Raw genomic sequence first — 20,547 nt, 5'->3', positions numbered from 1 at the left:
AAAGCAGCAAGCAGCTGGCTGACCCCTGGGGAAGCTGGCAGTCTCCCCCACTGCCCCTGCGCTGCATACATTCTCTCCCCTCAAAATAGCATCTCTTGGCGGGGGGGGGGAGGTGAGGGGAGTTCTCAGTCATTGTTCACCCCTTCGCACTGTGCCTTCACAGCTCTCCTGCTGTCTCTCGTGACCTGGTTTCCCTGCCCAGCCCTTCTGCGCTGCCTGAACCTTTTTCACCCTTGGGGGAAGAAGTGGATTTAATGTACACAATTTAAACATCAAAGGTGTTGGTGAGGGTTTAAGCCACAATCTTCATTCAGGTCGAGAAAAGAAAAATGGCTGGCTGGGATGGCAGCTCAGTGGTAGAGTTCTTCCTACCACGTACAAGGCCAACAGTAGTGGTTCTAATCCTTCCCTCTGCCTCATGAAGGCAAGGCTCAACATGTGGAGACTTCACTCAAGTAAAGATGCTCTCCATTGGAACTGAGAGCCCCAGGAGAAAGGGTTTCTCTGGGCTCTGACTTCACACTGGGCTCTGATTTATCTCCCGCCACAAACTCTAGCGGTACGTGCTGCTGATATTGGCTCCACTGTGTCCTGTGTGGAGTGTCCTCTTGCGTTGCTCATGGACAAATGGGAGAGCCAGGCTCAGGACCTGGGAGGGGTTCCATCTGATGGGGAAGACAGACCACAGACTGGGGAACATGGACAGGGGCCATTTCTCAGCTGGGAGGACTTGACAGTATCAAGAGGGACTTCAGAGACGGGGCTCACAGGGTAGGGATGTGGAGTGCTGGAGCCCTGTGGGGTTGAGAGCGGCGAGAGACTGGGAAGGGGTGTCTGCAAGTCTAAGGCTGGATGAGCAACAGTGGGTGCACTTCCTCTCCCCCAGACCAGCTGTGAAGCTGACCTCCTGTCCCTAGCACCGTGGGAGAGTTGGAGGCAGGGAAAGAGCCCCCTCAAAGTTGTCCCCCCAAGGGAACCACTTTCCCCCCTTGTTATTTCTGGCTCCATTTTTTTTTGGTCAAGAAGGGTGTCAGTGGCCATGCAAATGAGGAGGTGCTGGAGGTGCTGGTGACACCCATCCTGTCCTCGGCTCCTCCCTGCCTTCCCCTATGCCCACATAACACAGCGGCCTGGAACATCTATGAAAAGCGGCTAGTAGCTCTGCCCTTGGCCAGAGTGGCAGGGGGAGCGGCCAAAGCTGCAGGCTGAGGCGTGATCCTCAGAGGGCAGGGCAGGCACAGAGTGGGTCTCCGAGGAGTTCTTCGCTGCACCTGCCCCTCCTGCCCTCAGTCCCACCAGGTCTCAGGCCCTGAACATAGAGTTGTGTCTTAGCAACTGTAGAGATTCTGGTGGGTGCCACGGACCAGGACCTCAAGCCAGAGCTTCCCTCCCATGGCTGTTCTGGGCAGGGCCAGTAACTTTGTAATACTGGGCTCAGAACCCCATGTGGATGGAACTAGATCTCATGGGAACCCGTGGAGGATAGGAGTTGGCGAGGGGAGTTCTCTGGACCACTGAGAACCTCTCAAGTCACAGGAGTGGGAGTAGAGGAAGAACAGAAAGAAGAGACCAGCGCCAGCAGGTTTCACATCTCACTGCTCTCTGTCCTTGGCTAGTCGCCCCGTGCCACTTCTCCCCGTTGAAGACCCCCCCGTCCCGTCCGCCCTTAATGCTTCATTCTCTCTCATGTCTCAGTTCTCCCTGAGGTGGCCAAAGCTGCTCTGTTTATACTCTTGCTGAAGGAGAGGTGGCCTGCTCCCCCACCTTATAAAGTTGGCACCCAGTGAAAACTCCACCCCCGTCTTCATCAGCCATAATCAGCTCGGTGAGGTGTTTCTCATTAACGTGACTCACTCAGCCACACACCCCCCTTTTTTTATTATCGATTGGCTCCTTTCAACAGAAGCCACAGGTTTTACATAGAGCTGTCACCCCCTCAGCAGATTACCTGACAGAGCCACCCATGGACCTGGGACCTCCAATTGGAGAAACCCTGAGGGCAGGGCAGAACTGGAGAGAATATTGGACGGAGGGAGATACGCCCTGGCTGACTTGGTTCCTGCTGAGTCCTCACCCTCACCCCTATAGACACATGGTTATGGTCTTCGGGTCTGTGCTGGGGAGAGCAAGTGGAGCCCCAGGAATCTCTTCTAGCTTCTCAGGGGTCTCCCCTCTACTTCGCTCAAGTGGGAGTAGTTCCAGTCTTCCACCTTGTTTTCAGGAGCCTAGAAACGCTAACCTCTTGGTCCCCGAACCCTGCAATTCTCAGTCCCTGTCCTGTCGCCCTCTGGGCTGCAGAGAACAAACCATAGCAAAAGTGCTGTGCTGTGTGACAGTCCTGCTGGAGAGGTGGGAGGGATGAGGGTGGCAGGGTCCCCAGCCCTCTCCCTAAGTGGCAATGGAAGTCTGTGGCGGTGGAGGGGACCTAGATGGGGACACACTGCTTTTTTCCTCCCCTGCCTTCTCTTCCAGCCCCCAGCAACATTCTGCTCTGTACCCGAGCCTTTCCCCAGTCCCTAGAAATCAGGGAGACAAGCTGCCAGAGTCTGCTCCCTATGTCCCGATGCTCTCTTCACCCTGATGACAGGGGAAGGTTCAACAGGATACCTGGGTTTCCTCCCACCTTCAGTCACAGACTCAAGGTCGGCCTGTGCCCGTGTGCCAGCTCATTCTCACGCTCTCCTTCACCACTTTTCTCAAGGCTCAGTGTTTCCCTTCCCTTCTGTGTTCCCAGAACATCCCCAGTCTCTGAGGCACACAAGCCAGCGCTTCCAGAGCCAGAGGGCTCACTAGGCACTCATATACCAGAAGTCCTAGATAGAATCACATCTGCAAGGTGGACTACCATTCCTCGCACTCAGCGAGGTCTTGGCTGCAGACAGTAGTTAAAATAGGGAGGCTGGCCCTTGCTGCATGTGGTGGGACGGCTGCCATGTTCTAGAGCTTAACTCAACCTCTGATCAGCAAAGGCCTCCATGTCCTCTCTCTCTTTCTCTTTCTTTTTCGAGACAGGGTTTCTCTTGTAGTCCTCACTGTCCTGGAGCTCACTCTGTAGACCAGGCTGGCCTCAAACTCAGCCATCTGCCTGTCTCTGCCTCCTGACTGTTGGGATTAAAAGCGTGCACCACCACGTCCTGCTTCCGTATTTTCTTTCCAGTACCAGGGATTCAAACCAGTGCTGTTGTGCGGGCTGGACAAGAGTCCTACCACTAAGCCACACCCCCAGTCCTTCCCTGTGCTGCTTTTAAGTGACCAGGCGGCTTAAAAGAGGTCTCTTGGGAATGAAAGACAAAGTCAATGAATAAATAACTCAGACTTGTTATTTTCTTTCTTTCTCAGAGAGCACAGCCAAGGCTGTGGCAAAAGTCATGAGTTCATGACCCAGCTCTGCCCTCCCAAGTCTGAGGTCTTTGAGGGAACAGTTGCGCCTGAAGCCTAGCTCCATCCTAGTCTTAGACCCACGAGGACATGGAATATAAATTTCCTTCTTTATGTTGTCCCAGTCTGGTTCCTGGCATTCTGAACTATCTGAGAAAGCTATCAAAAAAAAATAAGAGCTATTAATCAATGAAAACGCCCCCAGAACTTCTGCAGGCCAGGCGTGCTGATGGGAAATATTCAAGAGCCCCTGTACCTACAGGGGTAGGTGACTGCTTCAAACCTGTTCTAAATGAAGACATAAGCCACGTGTAACCAGCAGCCAGTATCATCACCAAAATCACAGAATGTGGGCCACTCACACTTGCTAGTGCTAGCTCCGCAGTGCCTATGGTTCCCAAGACAGTTTCTAAGACCTCCCAAGTGAGGTTCAAGGTCCCTCCCGACCCACGGAAGCACGGGCTGAGAGCAGATGGAACAGGTAAGTTTTATTTGGACTTTCAACTTGTTCAGAGAGCACAGGGCTCTCTCTCCCCTCTACAGGCCCCCTTCCCCATGTCCCCTCCCTGGGGAACACTCAGGGTACAATGATGCATCTCTGGAGTCCTTGGCCCCTTCCCTGCTGACATACCCCTCGCCCCTGCACAGAGGAAGGAGGGGTGTGGGGAGAGGGCCCGGAAGATTTGGATCAGAATGGCACAAGCGATGGACAGTAGTTTTCACTGCCATTAGCTGGCCAAGGCCCCAGGGAGGCTCAAAGTGAGGGGTGGATTCATAGTGGGCAGCAGGCTCCCTCAGGAGGCTCCCACCTCAGCCTGGGGCCCCAGCCTCCCGCTCCCCTGTCTTTCTGAGGGGACGGCTCTGAGGTAGATTTCACAGAGGGAATTTAGGGATGGGTGGGTGGGTGTGGAAAGGGGATTAGCTCTTTTAAAGTTGATCTCCACAGCACCCTGGGCCCATTCTCGGGTTCTGGCCTGGGAGGGAGGGGCTGATGACACCCACCCAGCAAACACAGGCGGAGGGAGTCACACCTGGGCTCCGGGGCACCTATGGTGTCAGGAGCTACAGTGGGGGAGCATGGAGGCATTGGCCTTGATGATCTGCTCCTTAGTGCCAGGGACTCTGGAAGGGCCAAGCCTGTGAGGCTGGCAGACCGGCCGTCCCCTGGATGGAGAGGGTAATGGCCCAGGAGTCCCAGCCTCAAGGCAGCCCCTTTGGGCTAGATCATCCAAGGCCTGCAGGGTCCTCCCACACCTCTGCCACATTCCCTGTTCCCTAGGGTGGGCAGAGGGGGAGAACAGAGCTAGCCTGCAGAGAGTAACGAGAAACAAGATGCCTTCTTCCCCAATACCACGAGTCCAAGGCTGGTCGGGTATGAGACAGAGGGCTGGCATCAGTGTGCAGGGCAGGCTCTGAGACCCTCTCAAGAGGTCCTCCCTGGAAGAACATTGCCCAGGGAAGATGGACATTTGGGAAGGGGCTCCCAGAGCTCTTGACCCTTCCTCTGCTCCCTCCCCCAGCACTAGACTTCCGCTTGGATCCAACCTTGTTGAAAACCAGAAAAGGAGAGAGAGAGAGAGAGAGAGAGAGAGAGAGAGAGGTGGAAGGTATGTCCTCCCCATTCCAGACCAGACCCCATTCCCAGAGGAAACCAGGAAGATGGAGAGAGCCTTGGTCAACCTCCTGGAAAGAGCCAGAGCTGAGTGGTGCCTGGACCAGGGAAGACGGCACACACATTGACTCGGTAGCTAGTGGAGGTATCTGGGGACCGCAAGGGGCAGGGCCCCCCACGAGATTCATGCAGCATTCAAAGTGAGTGTTTGGGGGAGATAGGAGAGCGGAGAAACAGCCGGTCGGGTAGGGGCCCTCTAGATCTTGCTGTTCTCCAGGTGGGAGTCGATGTGTTTGATGAGGGCGTCATCCGGGTACCCGACAGGGAAACCCAGCTGGCAGAGGGGGCAGCTGCGGATGTCAGAGCCCACCGTCTCCATCAGTAGCTGCAGGGAGAGAATGAAAGCACTTAGAGCTGCCTCAATACCCCAGCCTGCTCCTTCCTGGGATCCACACTAGGGCGGGCTAGCCTTTCTCCAGCACTATCCTCAGCATTCCCAACACCTCCTTCTTTGCCCAGGGCACTGGTATATGAGAGTCACTGTTCAGTTAGCTGGGGCACACCAGTAATGAGGGAAGCCAGGACTCTGACATGCCTCCAGAGTGACTAAGACACAGCTAACTTAAAGCACTGGACAACTGCACGCTCAGGAAACTCATCATTTCTGTGAAATGACAGACCACTGGAACGGGTTATCATGCAGGACAGACAGAAAAGAGTCCAGGATCTGAGGCTTGGAGTATGGAACCTGACAGACAGGCCTGTCCGTGTGAGGCCACGTTCTGCCCCTTTTAGTATCCCTGTCCGTTGGCAGCAACATAATAGTACGCTTGAGCCACACATCTGAGAACTGCTTTAGGATCATTGCCTCCTAAAAACTCACTAAGGTAATAGTGGCATCGCCCTCATTTTGCTGATGAGGAAGCTGATAGAATTTGAATGAGGTCCTTAAGACACTACGCAGTGGAGTCGAAATCAAAGCTAGGACTTTGAGGACCATACTTCTAATAGTGCAGGTGGGGGTGGGAGCGGGAGCTTGTTCCTACCAACTGGAAGCCGAGGGAGAGGAAGAGGAAGGTCTATACTAAGCTAGGGTGTGTTTGCGGGGTCGCCCCTGCCTACCATGTGTGAGAAAAAGGAACAGGGTGGGACTTCAGAGGGAGAGCAGGCTCTCTCCTGGCACCTCACGGTACCCAGGTTAAGGGAAGCAGTACACAACTCACATTGATGGATGGCCAGGACTGTGCGTGCTCAGCGTGGGCATAGGCTGTGGCTGCAGGTGACTCCGGGATGGGGAAACCCGCACAGAATGAGGCGCAGCGGATGGTGCCCGCTTCGGGGCTGGGTGGGCTGGCCGGCATGGCCCACTCCTCTTCCTCTGATGGCTGCTTCTCAAAGCGCAGGCGGATGCCCTCGAAGGCGCGGCGAGGGCTGAGTGGCCGGCCGGGACCGGGGCCGTAGAGCTCGCCGCCATAGGCGCGGGGCTTGGGGAGCGTGGCAGCCTCGGCCTGCAGCCAGACGGGGGAGGCACTGGCATAGGCTGCGCCCTCTGCCAGCTCCGAGTAGCTGCGGCGGCCCTGGAAGCCAGCCTTGGCGTGGTGGCTAGGCGGCTTGGCGTAGGCGCGCTCGGCCAGCGTCCTCTCCCCAGGCGGCGGCGGAGGCCGGGGCTGTGGGGCCGGACAGCTAGGTGGCACCGGCGAGCGGCGCTGAGGGCTGGGTGACTGGCACGATGGCGGCACCGGCGAGCGGCGCTGTGGGACGGGCGACGAGCAGGAGGGCGAGGCGGGCGAGCGGCGCTGCTGGGGCGAAGGGCACGGGGGCACTGGCGAGCGGCGCTGTGCGGCGGGGGACTGGCACGGGGCACAGGGCTGCGGTCGGGTAGGTGGGGAGGGCGAGGGGCACGCGGGGGCCGGGGAGTGGCGCTGCAATAGTGGCGAGTGCCTTTGGCCTGGGAAAGAGAAAGCCGGGTGGAGAGGCAAGTCAAGTGGCTCGCGTGGACATTGCTCACCCAGGGAGTGGGAGGTGGCTTCTGGGCCCAGCACTCCTGCTCCCCACAGTGGGGGCCTGTCAGTCTCTGGTAGTCTCACCTGCATTCCGGGCCTGCTCCTGCAGCAAAGTCCTCAAAATCCTCCCCTGCAGGGAACTCAACTCCCGAAGCCGACCCAGCTCCTCCGTGAGTTCTGTGTAGGCCAGCGCCAAGTTCACCCTGAGGTCAGAGGGCAAGGGGTGGGAAAGAAAAGGGATGTGGTTCTTCTGCCCCAGCCATAGTAGAAAAGAACCCGCTCTGCCTTGCATCTTTCGCACCTACCCCAGCTGCAGGAATCCTCTCTGCCTGTAAGGTCCACCTCAACAGCCACCTCTTCTGGGGAGCCTCCCTCTGCTTCCAGAGATTGTCCCCCACACTGGAGCAGAGGTTCCCCGCCTAGGGCAAGGATGTGGAATAGAGAGATTCCAAGGGGGGTCCCTGAATCCCACTTGGGGGGCTGATTCCTAAGAAAGCCACATACTGAGTTTACAGCGCACGTGTTCCAGGCGTGCATACGGAAGCTGACGCAGAAGCTGAAGCCTGACTGCCTGGGACACAGACCAGGTTCAGGGCGAGCCTGGTGAGGTCCCCCCACAAGACAAAAAGCACAATGTAACTCTATGGTAGAACACTTGCCTAGCAAGCATGCGGTTCTGGGTTCAATACTGGCCACAATCCCAAAATTGTAATACCCAAGATCTAGCACTATAAACAAACGATCTGCGTGCTGGGGGAAGGGAGGCTCATAGGAAACATCCTCAACCTTGAAAACACGAGGGAGCACTTCTGCACAGGCAGTGACGAAGGAAGCCATTGCTTGGGAAGCATGCCACTCCTGGAAGGGAAAGGTTGATTTGCTCCCCTCCAAGCTGGCCCCATTGCGGCCCACTGCTCTTGTCCCTGCCTAAAGGCTGCCTGTGTGCTCGGAGCCTCCTACCTCTCAGTACCTCTCTAAACACATCTGTCCTGCCCTTCCCATTCATATCCGTATAAGCAGCTGCTGGGCACTGACCACCTGCAGGGTGTGCCACCCAGACTCAGCATTTCTCAAAGGCTGCCTTGCTGTGGGCTTTTATTAAGAACTGTATCATTCATTGTATTTCTCTTCCCAGCTCTTTGTTCAGGGCTTGTTACTCAGTACAGGTTCAGAAATGGCTCCATCCAGTTCTTTCCTGTTCATGTCCTGCAAATTAGGCCTCTTCAACACTCGCTCTCATGCAGCTGAGGCACACTCACGCCTACGTTTAGCAAAGGACCCTTTTTTCCCTCTGGGTCACCCCAAACACACACAATGAAAGTCATCAATCTCTCCAGCGCTGCCCCTCTTTCTTCCTGTGAGCTGCTACCCTGCCCCAGGAGCAACTGATCTCTGCCATGGCTTTCAGACCTGCCTGCATCTGTGCTTCCGGGCTTGGATGAGTCTGACGCTCTCTGAAGGTTAGGGTTTGGCTTTCCTTGGCTCTCCCAGCTCTACAGTTCAGAAGGAACCCTGGAACTTCAGCAGCTGGGGATGTAGGGCAGTATAACAGGTGCTGTTGAGGGTCAGTCTCCTCCCAGGGGGAGGGGACGCACCCAGAGTGACAATAAAGGACGGTGGCTGGGGATATGCGAGGCAGGGAGCCTATCAGGAGAGCAGAGGCATCCAGGCTGGGGCTTCAGACAACAGGTAATGACTGTGCGCCCCACTCTGGTTCAGGGGCTGGCACTCTTACCGACCTAGGGTCACGGTGTAACGCTACTTTTAATCCAACTGCAATAAGGCTTCTGGGAGCTAAGCCCACTTCTTAGTGAAAATCGGGCCTCACTGCCCATCTTCCAAGACAGGAGTAGTCCAGGGAGCCCTGACTTGGGCCATGGCCACCAACCACCATATCTCAGGCCTTATGTCTGTGAAATCACCCTCTGCTCCACCACCTCCATCCCACAAGTCTGTGGGAAAAAATGGCATCTTCCTCTGAGCCTGTCCACATATCCCACACCAAACTCGGGGCTCTCCATGGAAGCTTTAGATTTTAGACTGAAAGCCATCTGAGAGCAGGAGCTGTGTGTTCCTAGTCAGGCTGAGGGCTCCTGAGGGACAGGATCGTGCTGTCCACTCTGGAAGCCAGGGGTAACTCTGGACAGGGCAGGGATTGAGTGTTACCTCTGTCCACAGAGCATGGTTGCTCTCCCCATCCACCTTCCCTGCTGTATCTCAGGTGACAGATACAGGTCGTCTCTTTCACACTCTGCCTGGGAGATCTCACCTGTCACATTCAGTTCCCCAGCCCCCTTTCTCCCCTGCTGGCTCCCTTAGTGTCAGGAGTCACCCTAGTTTCCACAGCCCAGTGCCTGGCACTCTCCTTGAGGTGAAAAACATGGAGCTTCAAGAAATGGAAGGAAGAAGTCCCTACCACAGTGTGCACAGCCTCTCTCCAGGCTGACACAGTTCTCCAAAAGCCTCAGGCCACCCTCACAAAGACCCAGGACAGAGTGAGGAACTCTGACCTCTTCCTGACACCTCACAGTCCTGTGGGACATGCCTTTTCTCTGGGTATCTCTCTCCTCACACACTAGTGGCTGAATATGCTGAGCACCAGAATGACTCATTGAAAACACTGCCAATTCAGTGGAAAAAAAAATCTCAACTTGACAACACAACCCAGAGCCTCCCAGGTGCATCTAAACACATACCCTGCTTCTTGACTTCCTGGCCACACCTGAGAGATTTTTCCACCATCATGACTTGAGGAAGAACAGGTCTTATGAGCCACAGCACACGCTTCCCTGGGTCTATGCGAGTGCTGATCATGGACGAGGAACTTCATTTGTCTTTACGACTACCCTATGCCCACCTATCTGCGTCACAGGGAAGAAGATGGGTCCACAGAGGTAAAGTCACATGGCCATGTCCTAAAGCTGGGAAAAAGAGCACCAACCTCCAAGATTCCAAAGACCCAGATATTAAGCGTTACACAAACACCTCCCAAACCTCAGGGAAGTGGGAGGAAACACAGTGGGAAAGCAGAAGAGAACGAGGAGGAGGAGGAAGAGGCGCCCAGGCGTTCAGAGAAGCACTCCTGCCCTGGAAGAGAGATGAGAGTGAAGGACTACAAGGGAGTGGAAGGTCTCGGAGTGGCTGAGAGCTGGTAGGAGGCCGTGGAGCGGCGGCGGCACAGAGCAGTGACTCAAACACTTGCTCTCAGCACCTCAGCCCACTCGGTTGGCATCTTTGAGAAGCTGGAGTACAAACGGTGGATCTGGCAGGAGAGAGGGCTACTCTTCCCCGACTTAACCTTTCATTCATCCTTCCCACTAGTAATCCAGGGATCTCAAAGTCCCTCCTGGAAGGAGTTGTCTCCACTGTCATTAATAAAGCAACTGCAATCCAGGAAAGTCAAAGACCTGAGCATCCTCTCTAAAGCTTCTTTCTGCCTCAAAGGAGTCTGGGAGCCACACAGACCACCTCCACCCCACCAGGCCCCACAGTGTAGGGAGAAGTCAGGACTCAGGACTGGCTTCAAGTCAGGATGAAAGCGGGGATCAGGGTCCAGCTAGATACATGGCTGGCAGTTCTTCTGTGGCCATGAGTATGGACACATTTGGGGGTCAGGACTAGGGATAGCGGTAAAGTCAGGTCCTGGCAGAGGAGGCAATAGGATGATAGCTGTCCTGTGGTCAGAACCCTCATCTGATGCAGACCCGGAAGAAAACCAGAAACCCAGCATTCCCAGCCCTTCTATCCTTACCCTGGTTGCCCCTAGCTGCCCCAGGCACCCTACCCAGCAGGGGAATTTAGGGGCCAAACTTTCCACCCACCCACAGGCACACCCAGCATCAGTCTTCCCGCCTGCCAGACCCTCAGGGAGGGGACCACAGGCACCAGGCCGTGGAACGGACTTGAGGTTGCGGGCTGGCGGAGGAGGAAGTTGCTTTGCAACAAGCCAGTGCTCCACCACTTCCTTTCCGGAGCCTTGAGCCCTTCATGCTCCTCGACCAGCTATGACTTGTGGTCCCCAGACCTGAGCTCTTATGGCAGCCTCCACCAGGCAGAAGCAGATGGCTATGAGTCCAGAAGCTTCCCTAGACACAGCGGGACTGAGCAAGCCACAGTTGGACAGGAACCAGGGACCCCTGTTTGCCCTGGTCTGTCCCTGCTCACACTAGTTGCATAATTAATAGTGTGCCCTTTCACTTTCAAAAGTGATGCAATTTCGTCAACTAATCACATGGTCACCTTCTTATAAAAGGCCTCCTACCTGCAGAACCACCTGAGCAGGCAACTGTGAGCCTCTTCACCCTGCCTGCTAGGACCTGTCTGGACCATCCTTCCCTGGTTCCCGAACTCTTTCTGAATGCCTCATGTCTATGAGAGTGATGTGGGCATGAGAAAGCCCATTTTGGGGTTTGGGCTTTTTGTTTGTTTGTTTGTTTGTTTGTTTAAAGATACTGGCTTAAGATTTGTTTAGTGTGTTGGATGTGGTGGCTCATGCCTATAATTCTAGCACTTGGGAAGAAGAGCCAGGAAGGTGAACTAGGGCTATTTAGCACTCAGGAAGCAGAGACAGGTGGACCTCTGGGAGTTCTAGAACAGCCTGGTCTACAGAGCGAGTTCCAGGACAGTCAGGGATACACAGAGTTACCCTATCTTGGAAAAACAAAACAAACAAACAAACAAAAAGTTGAGGTTGGGCGGTGGTGGTTTACACCTTTAATCCCAGCACTCGGGAGGCAGAGGCAGGCGGATCTCTGTGAGTCTGAGGCCAGCCTGGTCTACACAGCAAGTTCCAGGACAGACTCCAATGCTACAGAGAAACCCTGTCTTGAAAAACAAACAAACAAACAAACAAACGAAACAAAAACAAAAGTTAGTAGTACATGCTGTAATGTTTGCACATGGGAGACAGGAGGAGAAAAGGGGTCATCCTCGGCTACATAGCAAGTTCAAGGCAGCCTGGGCTATGCGCTCTGTCTTAAAAACCAAAAACCAAACCAAAACTCAGAAAAAGAACAATAAAAACCACTTGGTGATGAGAGGGGAGGCCGCGCTTGGCTTCTTCGGGGAGAAGGACAAGAGCAGCTCCGGTTCTGGGCCCAGCTGGCAGGCACAAGGCTGGAAATGCCTTTGAAACCCGGTCCCTTCAGCCTGTAGACCCTCCTTGCCCACCCTCAGGGTGCCCCACAGCTGCTAGTGCTCAGGGGTTAATTCTCTGTGTTCTGGGTATCGGCTGAAGGAGACTTAAAACAAAGGAAGTAGGGAGGGTGAGAAGCCTGAAGGAGGAGGCCCTGGGCCTGCTGGTTCTGGGGGCAGGAGGCTAGGTTCAGGGTACACGGGGGTCTCCGACTTCCGTCCTGACCCACCCCACACTGCCCTTGACCTCTGTGCAGAGTTTCCATCCTCTCTCTTCTGAGTTCACACTTCCCCACCACTAACCACAGCCCACGCAGAGGCTTGTGGGTGGAGAGAAGGGGTGGGAGGGGTGGGCGGAAAAGGTCCCAGGTTGCAACCCTGAGCCCCCCACACTAGGAAAAAAGAAAGACCTATAATTTATGGTTTCCCCCTCTTTTCGCTGGGCCCCCTCACCAATAAGACCCCATCTACCTTCCAGAGCAGCTCTCTGCTTGGTGCCCTCTCTCCCTCAAGCAGTGACTGTAAGATTTCTCTGGCCCCCAGCACTGGCCATACTTTCAAACAGTCCCGCCCAGGAATCCACAGGCCGGGGAGGGGACTATAGGGTTCCTGCACAGCTCACCTTGACAAGGACCTTCCTGGGTCCTTACCTCCCCGAACATCCTCATAAGATCCCACCCACAGGTCAGACCTGGGGAATGGCAGCCTGGTCCCTGAGGCCTGGTGGCCTGGCGTCAGTCCCCTGGCTGTGAAGCATGGTGGTCAGAGTCTGTGGGCCAGGAGCTGAGAACAAGGGTCTGCGGCCTCCAAGGCCGGCTCCTAGGCACAGAGAGCACCAGGATGGGTTCAGACAGGCAAGACTGCTGTAGGGGAGATGTTTTAGTGGAGGGTTCCTGAGATCAGTCTGGCTGCCCCTGAGACTGAAGGCACCTTTCAAGATGAGAAGATTAATTCCTAGATGCAGGCTGGGTTCAGGAACTGCCCTCTTCTCCCAGATAGTTTAGAGCCAGCATTTCATTCCCTGGGAAAGCCCATCAATAAAATTCCCACTTGACTGGGTAGTGGTGGTGCACGCCTTTAATCCCAGCACTTGGGAGGCAGAGGCAGGTGAATCTCTGTGCGTTCAAAGTCAGCCTGATCTACAGAGCAAGTTCCAGGATAGTCAAAGCTAAACAGAGAGACCCTGTCTCGGAAAAACAAACAAACAATAAATAAATAAAATTCCCACTTGATACGTAGTCAGCAGAAGTAGATAGAGGAGGTGATTGCTGATCCTGGGAGCTGAAAGAGGTGACTGAGCCATCCTGAGGTGGGGGGATGGGAGGAAGCCCCAGGGAATTGCCTATTACCAAAAAGGCTGAGTTTATAAGAAAATAAAACTACCAGGGGAGTGAGGACTTCCTCTGAGAATTTATCCTGCCACACTGGGGCTGTCCAGAGCATTTATGCTAACAGAGAGGAAAGAGCAGGTCGGGCCTGTTGGGCTACAGAAATCCAGGAGGCCTGTGGAAGCCGCAGACAGGTCTAGGAGGAGCCCACGGCACCTTGGGAGAATCTCCTCAGCCCGTTCTCTTGGGTCGGCAGGGAAGGGTTGGTTTGGCCAGAACAGCAATATGGATGGTGCAGCCTCCCAAACCCTTCCGAGGCGGCTTATCCGTCACTCGGTACTGCGGTCCTAGCCCTGAAGGGTCCGCCACTCTCTTTGCCCCTTCCCATCTTTACCTCACCTTCCTCTCACATCCTGCAGCAATGACTGACTGCTGAGCCCAGGAGGGGAACCCAGGGTCCGGAGGGTAAGTCAAGAATGCACAGCCTTTCCCCAGCCCAGGAAGAGTTCTGGGATCCAGCCCTGCCCAAGTCTCCACTAAGTGCAAGAATTTTCACTATAAGAAGGGGTTGGACTTACTGACCCCTAAGGAGACCGTCGGGGCTCAGCAAGGATCTACTCTACGTGGGTATGTGTTCTTTCCAGGTTTAAATACATGGACTACCATGGTCCCAGAGCCCCAGCCACAAGCTAGGGTGGACCCTTCCCGTAAAGCTCCCTCCCATCCCCCACAGAAGCCTAGCTGAGGGAGGGGTCTCCCCCTCATCAGTCCCACAAACTAGGTTCTCACCCTTTTGGCTGTCACAGCTCCACCCAGGCCTTCACCCCAGGGTGGGGAAGGAAGCAAGGGGTACCTCTCGCTGGCCAGAAACGGGAAGAATGAGGAGGAAACCTGTTGAGAGGGAGGACCCCTGGAATCCTGGGAAGTGGATATGCCACCGAGGGAAGGTTAATTCCTGCCCCGCTCGGGCCTCAGTCTTCTCTGGTAAGGAATGGATGAAGCTTGTACCTTGTACCATTAGCCTCATCTCACCAGAGAGGAATTAAGCAAAAGGAGGTTTAAGCACTGTTTCTCAGAAGTGGGAGAGGCTAAGTGCCAGGCAGCTGTGAACGATGCCAGGCTGCACTGCTGCTGCTCACCACTCTTGCTGCCCAGCACGTCCCAAGACCCCTGTCATGTTCCCCACACACTCAGCTTCTTCCCACTTTCTAGGCCGCTCCTCTGGGACTCTACTCTCTTCCTACCTCAAGGACTCTTCCCTTTAAATAAACAGACATGGCAGGCCGAACCCTAAACCAGAGAGGCACTCTCCCTCCTCACAAGTGAGAGTGGATGTACTCTCACCCTCTAAGTTTTGTTTCTGGTATAGAAAACTCACCGGGGACACAGAACAGGGTGGCAGAGCCACTGAGTGCATCCCCAGCCCAAGCCTCGAGAAGAGAACCTGACCGCTCCATAGCCCTCCCTGCTTCCTGAAACAGGGGCAGAGTGTAAGCAACCCAGACATCACACCCCTAGACCTAGGAAAGGAGGTCACTCAAATAATGTGGACAGACGGGAAGCAAACGATGGGAGACCTGAGGTAGTCTCCAAGCATATGGGGTTGAGAGGGCAAGGGTTACAGATGTGACTTACTGATCATCCCCAACTCTCTTTACCCAAGCCATGTCACATTCCGACTGGTTGGAGGCCAGATCCTGAGGAGAAAAGTAGAGGTCAGAGCCCAGCCTCCCCTCTCCTTCACCCCTTCTCTGCTGGTCTGTGCTCTGTACGTCTAAGGGCAGCTCCAAAGTCACTGTTACCTGGGCCCGGCTCTCCTGCAGCTGCTTCAGCTCTCCCTGCAGTCTCTCGCATTCCGCCTGGAGTTGCTCTTCCCGTAGCTGAGCCCCCCGAGCCTCCCCCTGCGCAGCCTCCAGGGCCTCTTCCAGCCGCCTTCGCTCCAGCTCGCTCACACTTACGCTAGCAGGGACAGGCCAGCCTGCCGTCGGGAGACAAGACAAGTGAGGTAGGCTCTAGCTGCCTCCGCTGCCTCCCAGGTCCACACAAAGCCAAACACATAGGGTAGGAACTCAGTCAAACACCCAGGGATGAGAGATACTATTGCAAGGAAAATTAGGATGGGCTAGATGGAGATTCGATGGCCTCTGGAAGGTGTCTCAGGCTAGAACCAGAAGTCTGGAGCATCCTCGGGAGACTCTGAGTGGGCCGCCCTCTGCTGGCATACCCAAGAATTTTATGATCTGAATAGCAGAGGTATGTCAGTGGGAGAATTTGTCAAAGGGTGGCTGAGGTGAAAGAACAGTTGGAAGGAGAATGGAATAATTTTGAACAAATTTAAGATATTGGAAAGGAGCCAGGTGTGGTGTCACATGATTGCAATCCCAGCGCCAGGGAAGCAGAATAAGGCGTAGCATTCCAAATTCAAGGATATTGCCTGGTGTACATAGTAAATTCCAGACCAAAGAGGGCTATATAATAAGACCCCATCTCAAATAAATAAATAATGAATAAGTGAAAGAGTTGTATGGAGACTTTAGGCAAGTCGGAGGTGCCCAGCGGTATTGAAAAGGGAGTTATGACTGGAGATTTGGAGATCAGGAAGGCAGAGGTCACTGAAGTCTTACCATGACCCAAGGCAGGTCCCCCTCTCAAAGCCAGATAGTGTAGGTCCAGGTCAGGACAGGGTGTGGCAGGAGCAGGTGGGGGGCTCAGGCTGGGGAAGGCTGCATCCCGGAGGCCTTGCTGCTGCTGCAGCTGTTGCTCCAAGGCACAGATCTGCTGCAAGTGAGTCTCTACCAGGGCCCGCTGCAGGGAAAGACAGAGAGCTCAGGGTCTGGACAGGGCCAGGGAGCCCCATGGACTCCCAGACCCAAGAGTCCCCAAGGCCGGGAAGTTATCACTGCCCAGACTGGAGCAGAGGTTGCTAACGTGTCGTGTCCCACACTCACACTCCATGTGTCCACAGGTGTGAGGGCTCCCTTCCCAGCACCTGCAATGCAGATGTCACTGGCTACTGTGGCTGGCAAGGTCAGAGCCAATTCTCTTCCCTATCATTATCACACAGGGGCATTTATACAAAGATTCGGCGCTGGGTCCAGCCACCCCACCCCCTCAGGAATGTAGCTTCCACTTCTGGGCTTCGTCTGCCTCCTGTATAAGATGGGGATAGCAGAGCCACGCCTACCTCTTCTGATTGTTGTGAGAGCTAAAATGAGTAGTGTGCGTAGAGGGGTGAGAACAGAGCCTGGCATGCAGCGAGCCTCACACACGTTTCTGACTACGAGAGGGAAACGGTCTTACCCAAATGTCCCTTCACCCTCACAGTCGCTCAATGAGATGGTTACCATGGACCCTGCTTTTCAGAGGAGGGACGGAAGCTAAGTAACTGGAACAAGGCCACAATGAGGAGCTGACTCTAGAGACCATGTCTCCTGATCCTGCCACCTGCCCACACACTCAAACAAATGGCCACACGCTAACTCTCATCACACTCACGGCAAGAGCTATCTCTAGAGTTCTGGGTACCTCTTCTGTCACCCGCACCCTCTCTCAGGGACAGTACTACAGGTACAGCTTTGATGCAGTGTGAGATATATACATCTATAACTATACATATATACATATGTGTATATATATAAATATGTACCTATATCTATCTATCTATATACATATATATACATACACATATCCTTCAGGGTCATTGCATAGCCAAGGGGACAGAGTCACCCATGACCTGGGTGACACTGTCTCCCTCACAAGGCAACGCAGGCAATCACGGATAGACACACAGGGACACAGGTGCTATGCACACAAACAGGGTGTGTGTGGCACACGGGGCCACACACAATCATAGGGCTGGAATGCTCATACAGAATCACACACAGAGGTACATGAATACCTCACCCCCACTCTCTGAGCCTCACCATCTCCCCCAGCTCTGTCTCCAAGTCGTTTTTCTCCACACAGAGTTTCTCGTAAGCCTGGATCATCTCCCCGAGCTGTTCTTCCTGCTCCTTATTCTTCTGCAACTGGGTAGGCCGGGAGAGGTGCACAAGGGTCAGGGCCGTCCTTGACAGGGAGCAGAGGGGCTCCACGAACCTCCCCAACCCCATTCCCAATAGAGCAGGGAGAGCTGAAGCTGGGGAGGCAGTGGCCGCCTCTAATCAAAGGCCATGATGGGGACGGGGCAAGGCAATTGGCATCCAAAACAGATGGAAGCAGGAAGCTTAAGAAGTTGGGCTGGCTGGGGAGCTAAGGCCAGGGGCTTACCTCATGTTGGAACTGGTTGAGCCGCTGCTGCAGACTGACCTTCTCTACCTCCAGCAGGGAGCCATCCTTGATTTCATACAGGGGGAAGCCATGCTCCTCTCCAAAATCAGTGATCAGTGGGTACTGTGGGAGGGCGGTCCTCAGAGAAGGCTGGCCCCCACCCAGTGACCACTCTGCACCCCACCCCAACCCTACTGCTTCAGAGACTTCTATTCTTGCCCTCTCCAACGGGACCTATCACTTCAAAGCTGAGCGCCATCCCCATCCCTGGCCTCCCAATTAGCTACAGGTGCAGTGAAGCTCACACACCAGAGCAGCCACTTCTTCAAGGATGAGCCTCCAGTTCTGACGACTTCTTCCTTTGTAGTCTTGGAACTCACGGGCACCCTCCCAACCCTTGCAACATTCCTATCCAGCTTCCCATCCCATCCAGGTTCTGACCTTGATCTCATAGACTTTGAGGCGACGGCGGAGGGTGGCATTCTCCCGCTCCAGACCCCCCAGGCGCTCTTTGATATCTCCATAGGCTGTGATGAGCGCAAAGTGGGAGGCAGAACACATGTCGCCTCCGAGGGAGGAGTCTCCAGGACCATCCAGCCACACCTCACTGGGCCCCAAAGCTTCTTGGGTCAGGATGCTGATGTCATCTTCAAACATGGACTCCATGGTAAGGGCTTCAGCCCACACTGGGCCTCCTGAGAAAGCAAGAAGAGCAGCATGAAGAGGACCACTTGGTGCTTGTCCCCAACTCCCCCATCCGGGTCTGAGGACCCTGTATTGGCTGTAGAGTTTCAGCTGGGTGACCAGATCCCACAACACTCTCTCCCTGAGAAGGTTAAGTCTATCCTCCGCTGTCACCGATCGTAGAAGAAGGAGATGAACCAGATGGACCTCATGAGTGGAGTCGGGGGACAACTGATAAACAGGGTCAAGGAAGCCACAGTGACAGGGAAGGGCTCTTTCCAGAACCAAGAGAGACCTGTGGTCGGGAGACCTACTGTCCCAGCACTGGCACAGCCTAGAACCTGCCTGGTCTCCTCCCCCAGACCTCCGTTTTCCCAAATACCTCGACAGCCGCCGAGATCCCCATCCCAGGCCTCCGTCGCCGATCCTAGGGAAAGCCAGTGCTTCTGGAGGGCCAGTCCTACCAGTCAGCCTGGCCTCTGTGGCCCCCGCCCAACTTCCTCCCGCAGGATCCCAGAGTTCAGGAAAAGGAAGTGCCTCCCTTAACTGCACCGGGGCCGTGGCAACCGTCCAGGCGCAGCCGGCCCCTGACCCGGGACCTACAGGAAGTCCTTGGCTGAGTGTCAGAGGCAGCAAACTGGGCAAGGGGGACTATGGGGAACGGGGACCACTAAGGGAGACTCCAGCCTGTCCCATTGTGCCTGCACTCAGGGAAATGGGGAGCCCTGCGAGGGGGCAGGAATGACTCAGGGCTCCCAAACGAGTAGGCAGCGAGGGGGTGCGTGTGTACTTCTCCCGGCCCTGTTTATGAATGTGTGGCTGTGGCTGGCATGTGGGGGGAGTGTGTGTCTGTGAATGAGTGTAGGTGTGCCGCCGTCAATGAGCGCCTTTGCGGGGCGGAGGACGGGGGTCAGCGCGGAGTTCGGAAGCGGCCGGAGGTTGTGTGTGCGCGTGTGAGCACGCGTGCGTGAGCGTGTGGGCAGGGTGGGCACGTTCGGGCCGAGTGTCACGTGAGGCACTATGGGAATGTCCGAGGTGTGTGTGCGCGCGCTGGAGCGTGTGTGCGCCTTGGCCAGGGGGCTCGGCCCGAAGGCGCGAGTTCCGACCGTGCAGGCCCCAGCCCCCTCCCCCAGCCTCGGCTAAGTGCCGGAGGGACGCGTGTGACAGGTCTGAGTAAGGAGCGTGTGCGCGCGTTTGTAGGGCTGGCCCCACCTTTAACCCTCTCTTGCCCACGCCACCCCTTACCCCTACCCCGCAGGCCGGCGCTCAACACACACCTCCCTCGGCCCCTGCCCACGATCTCGGGCCACCCCCACTCGAGGACTCCGTGTCCCCACACACCCCTGCCGTGAGACCCGAGCTGCCTTCCTCCGCATCCTGGGGCCGCGCTCGGAGAACCCACGCAGGCGACTGGGGAGGGGGCGCCGGTACCGGCCAGGCCCCACCCGCGGTCCCTTAAAGAGCCGCTCTTGAAACCCCCTCGGGATCGGCAGACAGAAATTGTCGCCCCTCCCCTCTCGGGGGCCGAGACCGCGCAGCCCCCTCCCCCACCGCGGCCTGGGCGGGCTTCTGAGCAGCGGCACTCGGGCTGGCCGTAGGCTACGGGCAGCGGCGCAGGACCCTTCCCTACTCTACTCCTGGGCGAAGCGCCCGCCCACCTGCGCCCCGCGCCCCCGGCCTCCCGCGCCCCCGGTCTCCCCGCGCCCGCCGCGCCCCTCCCCCTCCCCCGGCCCGGCCCGCACTCACGGCTGCCGCGGGCTTCTGCTCGCAGTCGCAGCGCACCCCTCCGCCGGCTCCCTCCCCTGACCAGCCCCGGCGCCCCCACCCCCTGGCACCGCGCGCCGCTCCGCGCCCTGCCGCCGCCGCCGGGTCTCTCCCCACCCCCTCCCCTCCCGGCCCCCTCCCTCCCGCTCGCCCGCCCCGCTCCTCCTCCGCCGCCGCCGTCTCCTCCGCCTCCTCCTCCCGGGCTGCTCCGGGTCTCTCCAGCTGGGCCGGCGCCCGGGACCCCGAGGCTGCCACCACCACGTGGCGAGGGGCGGCGGCCCCCGCGGTGCGGCCGGGCGGAGGCTGGCAGCGCGCCTGGCGCCCACCAGTTCCCCGCCGCGCGGCCTCCCCTCCCCGCCGACCGGCGCAGTGTCTG

The 20,547-nt window shown here is 56.3% G+C and overlaps 1 protein-coding gene across 4 annotated transcripts; it reads right to left on the bottom strand.

The window, feature by feature from the left end:
• Window positions 1-4,957: 4,957 nt before the first annotated feature.
• Tbkbp1 (TBK1 binding protein 1) lies at window positions 4,958-20,259 on the bottom strand. 4 transcript variants are annotated; one of them, XM_038328262.1, is made up of 10 exons: window positions 20,154-20,259; window positions 18,165-18,418; window positions 17,724-17,846; window positions 17,378-17,482; window positions 16,079-16,259; window positions 15,257-15,432; window positions 15,090-15,151; window positions 7,078-7,196; window positions 6,214-6,938; window positions 4,958-5,375 (listed from the first exon to the last, which is right to left on the bottom strand). In XM_038328262.1, the coding sequence occupies exons 2-10, from the start codon at window positions 18,387-18,389 to the stop codon at window positions 5,247-5,249; spliced, it is 1,845 nt and encodes a 614-aa protein (XP_038184190.1). In that variant the 5' UTR covers window positions 18,390-18,418; window positions 20,154-20,259; the 3' UTR covers window positions 4,958-5,246. The 4 variants fall into 4 exon arrangements, with proteins under 4 accessions (XP_038184190.1, XP_038184191.1, XP_038184189.1 ...); XM_038328263.1 differs by lacking the exon at window positions 20,154-20,259 and adding an exon at window positions 19,749-19,880; XM_038328261.1 differs by lacking the exon at window positions 20,154-20,259 and adding an exon at window positions 18,790-19,714.
• Window positions 20,260-20,547: the final 288 nt, after the last annotated feature.

The sequence above is a fragment of the Arvicola amphibius genome, chromosome 4 (assembly GCF_903992535.2).
Source record: "Arvicola amphibius chromosome 4, mArvAmp1.2, whole genome shotgun sequence".
NCBI lineage: Eukaryota > Metazoa > Chordata > Mammalia > Rodentia > Cricetidae > Arvicola > Arvicola amphibius.
Note: the sequence above shows the minus strand (reverse complement) of the source record. Positions and strands in the feature narration are given on the sequence as shown.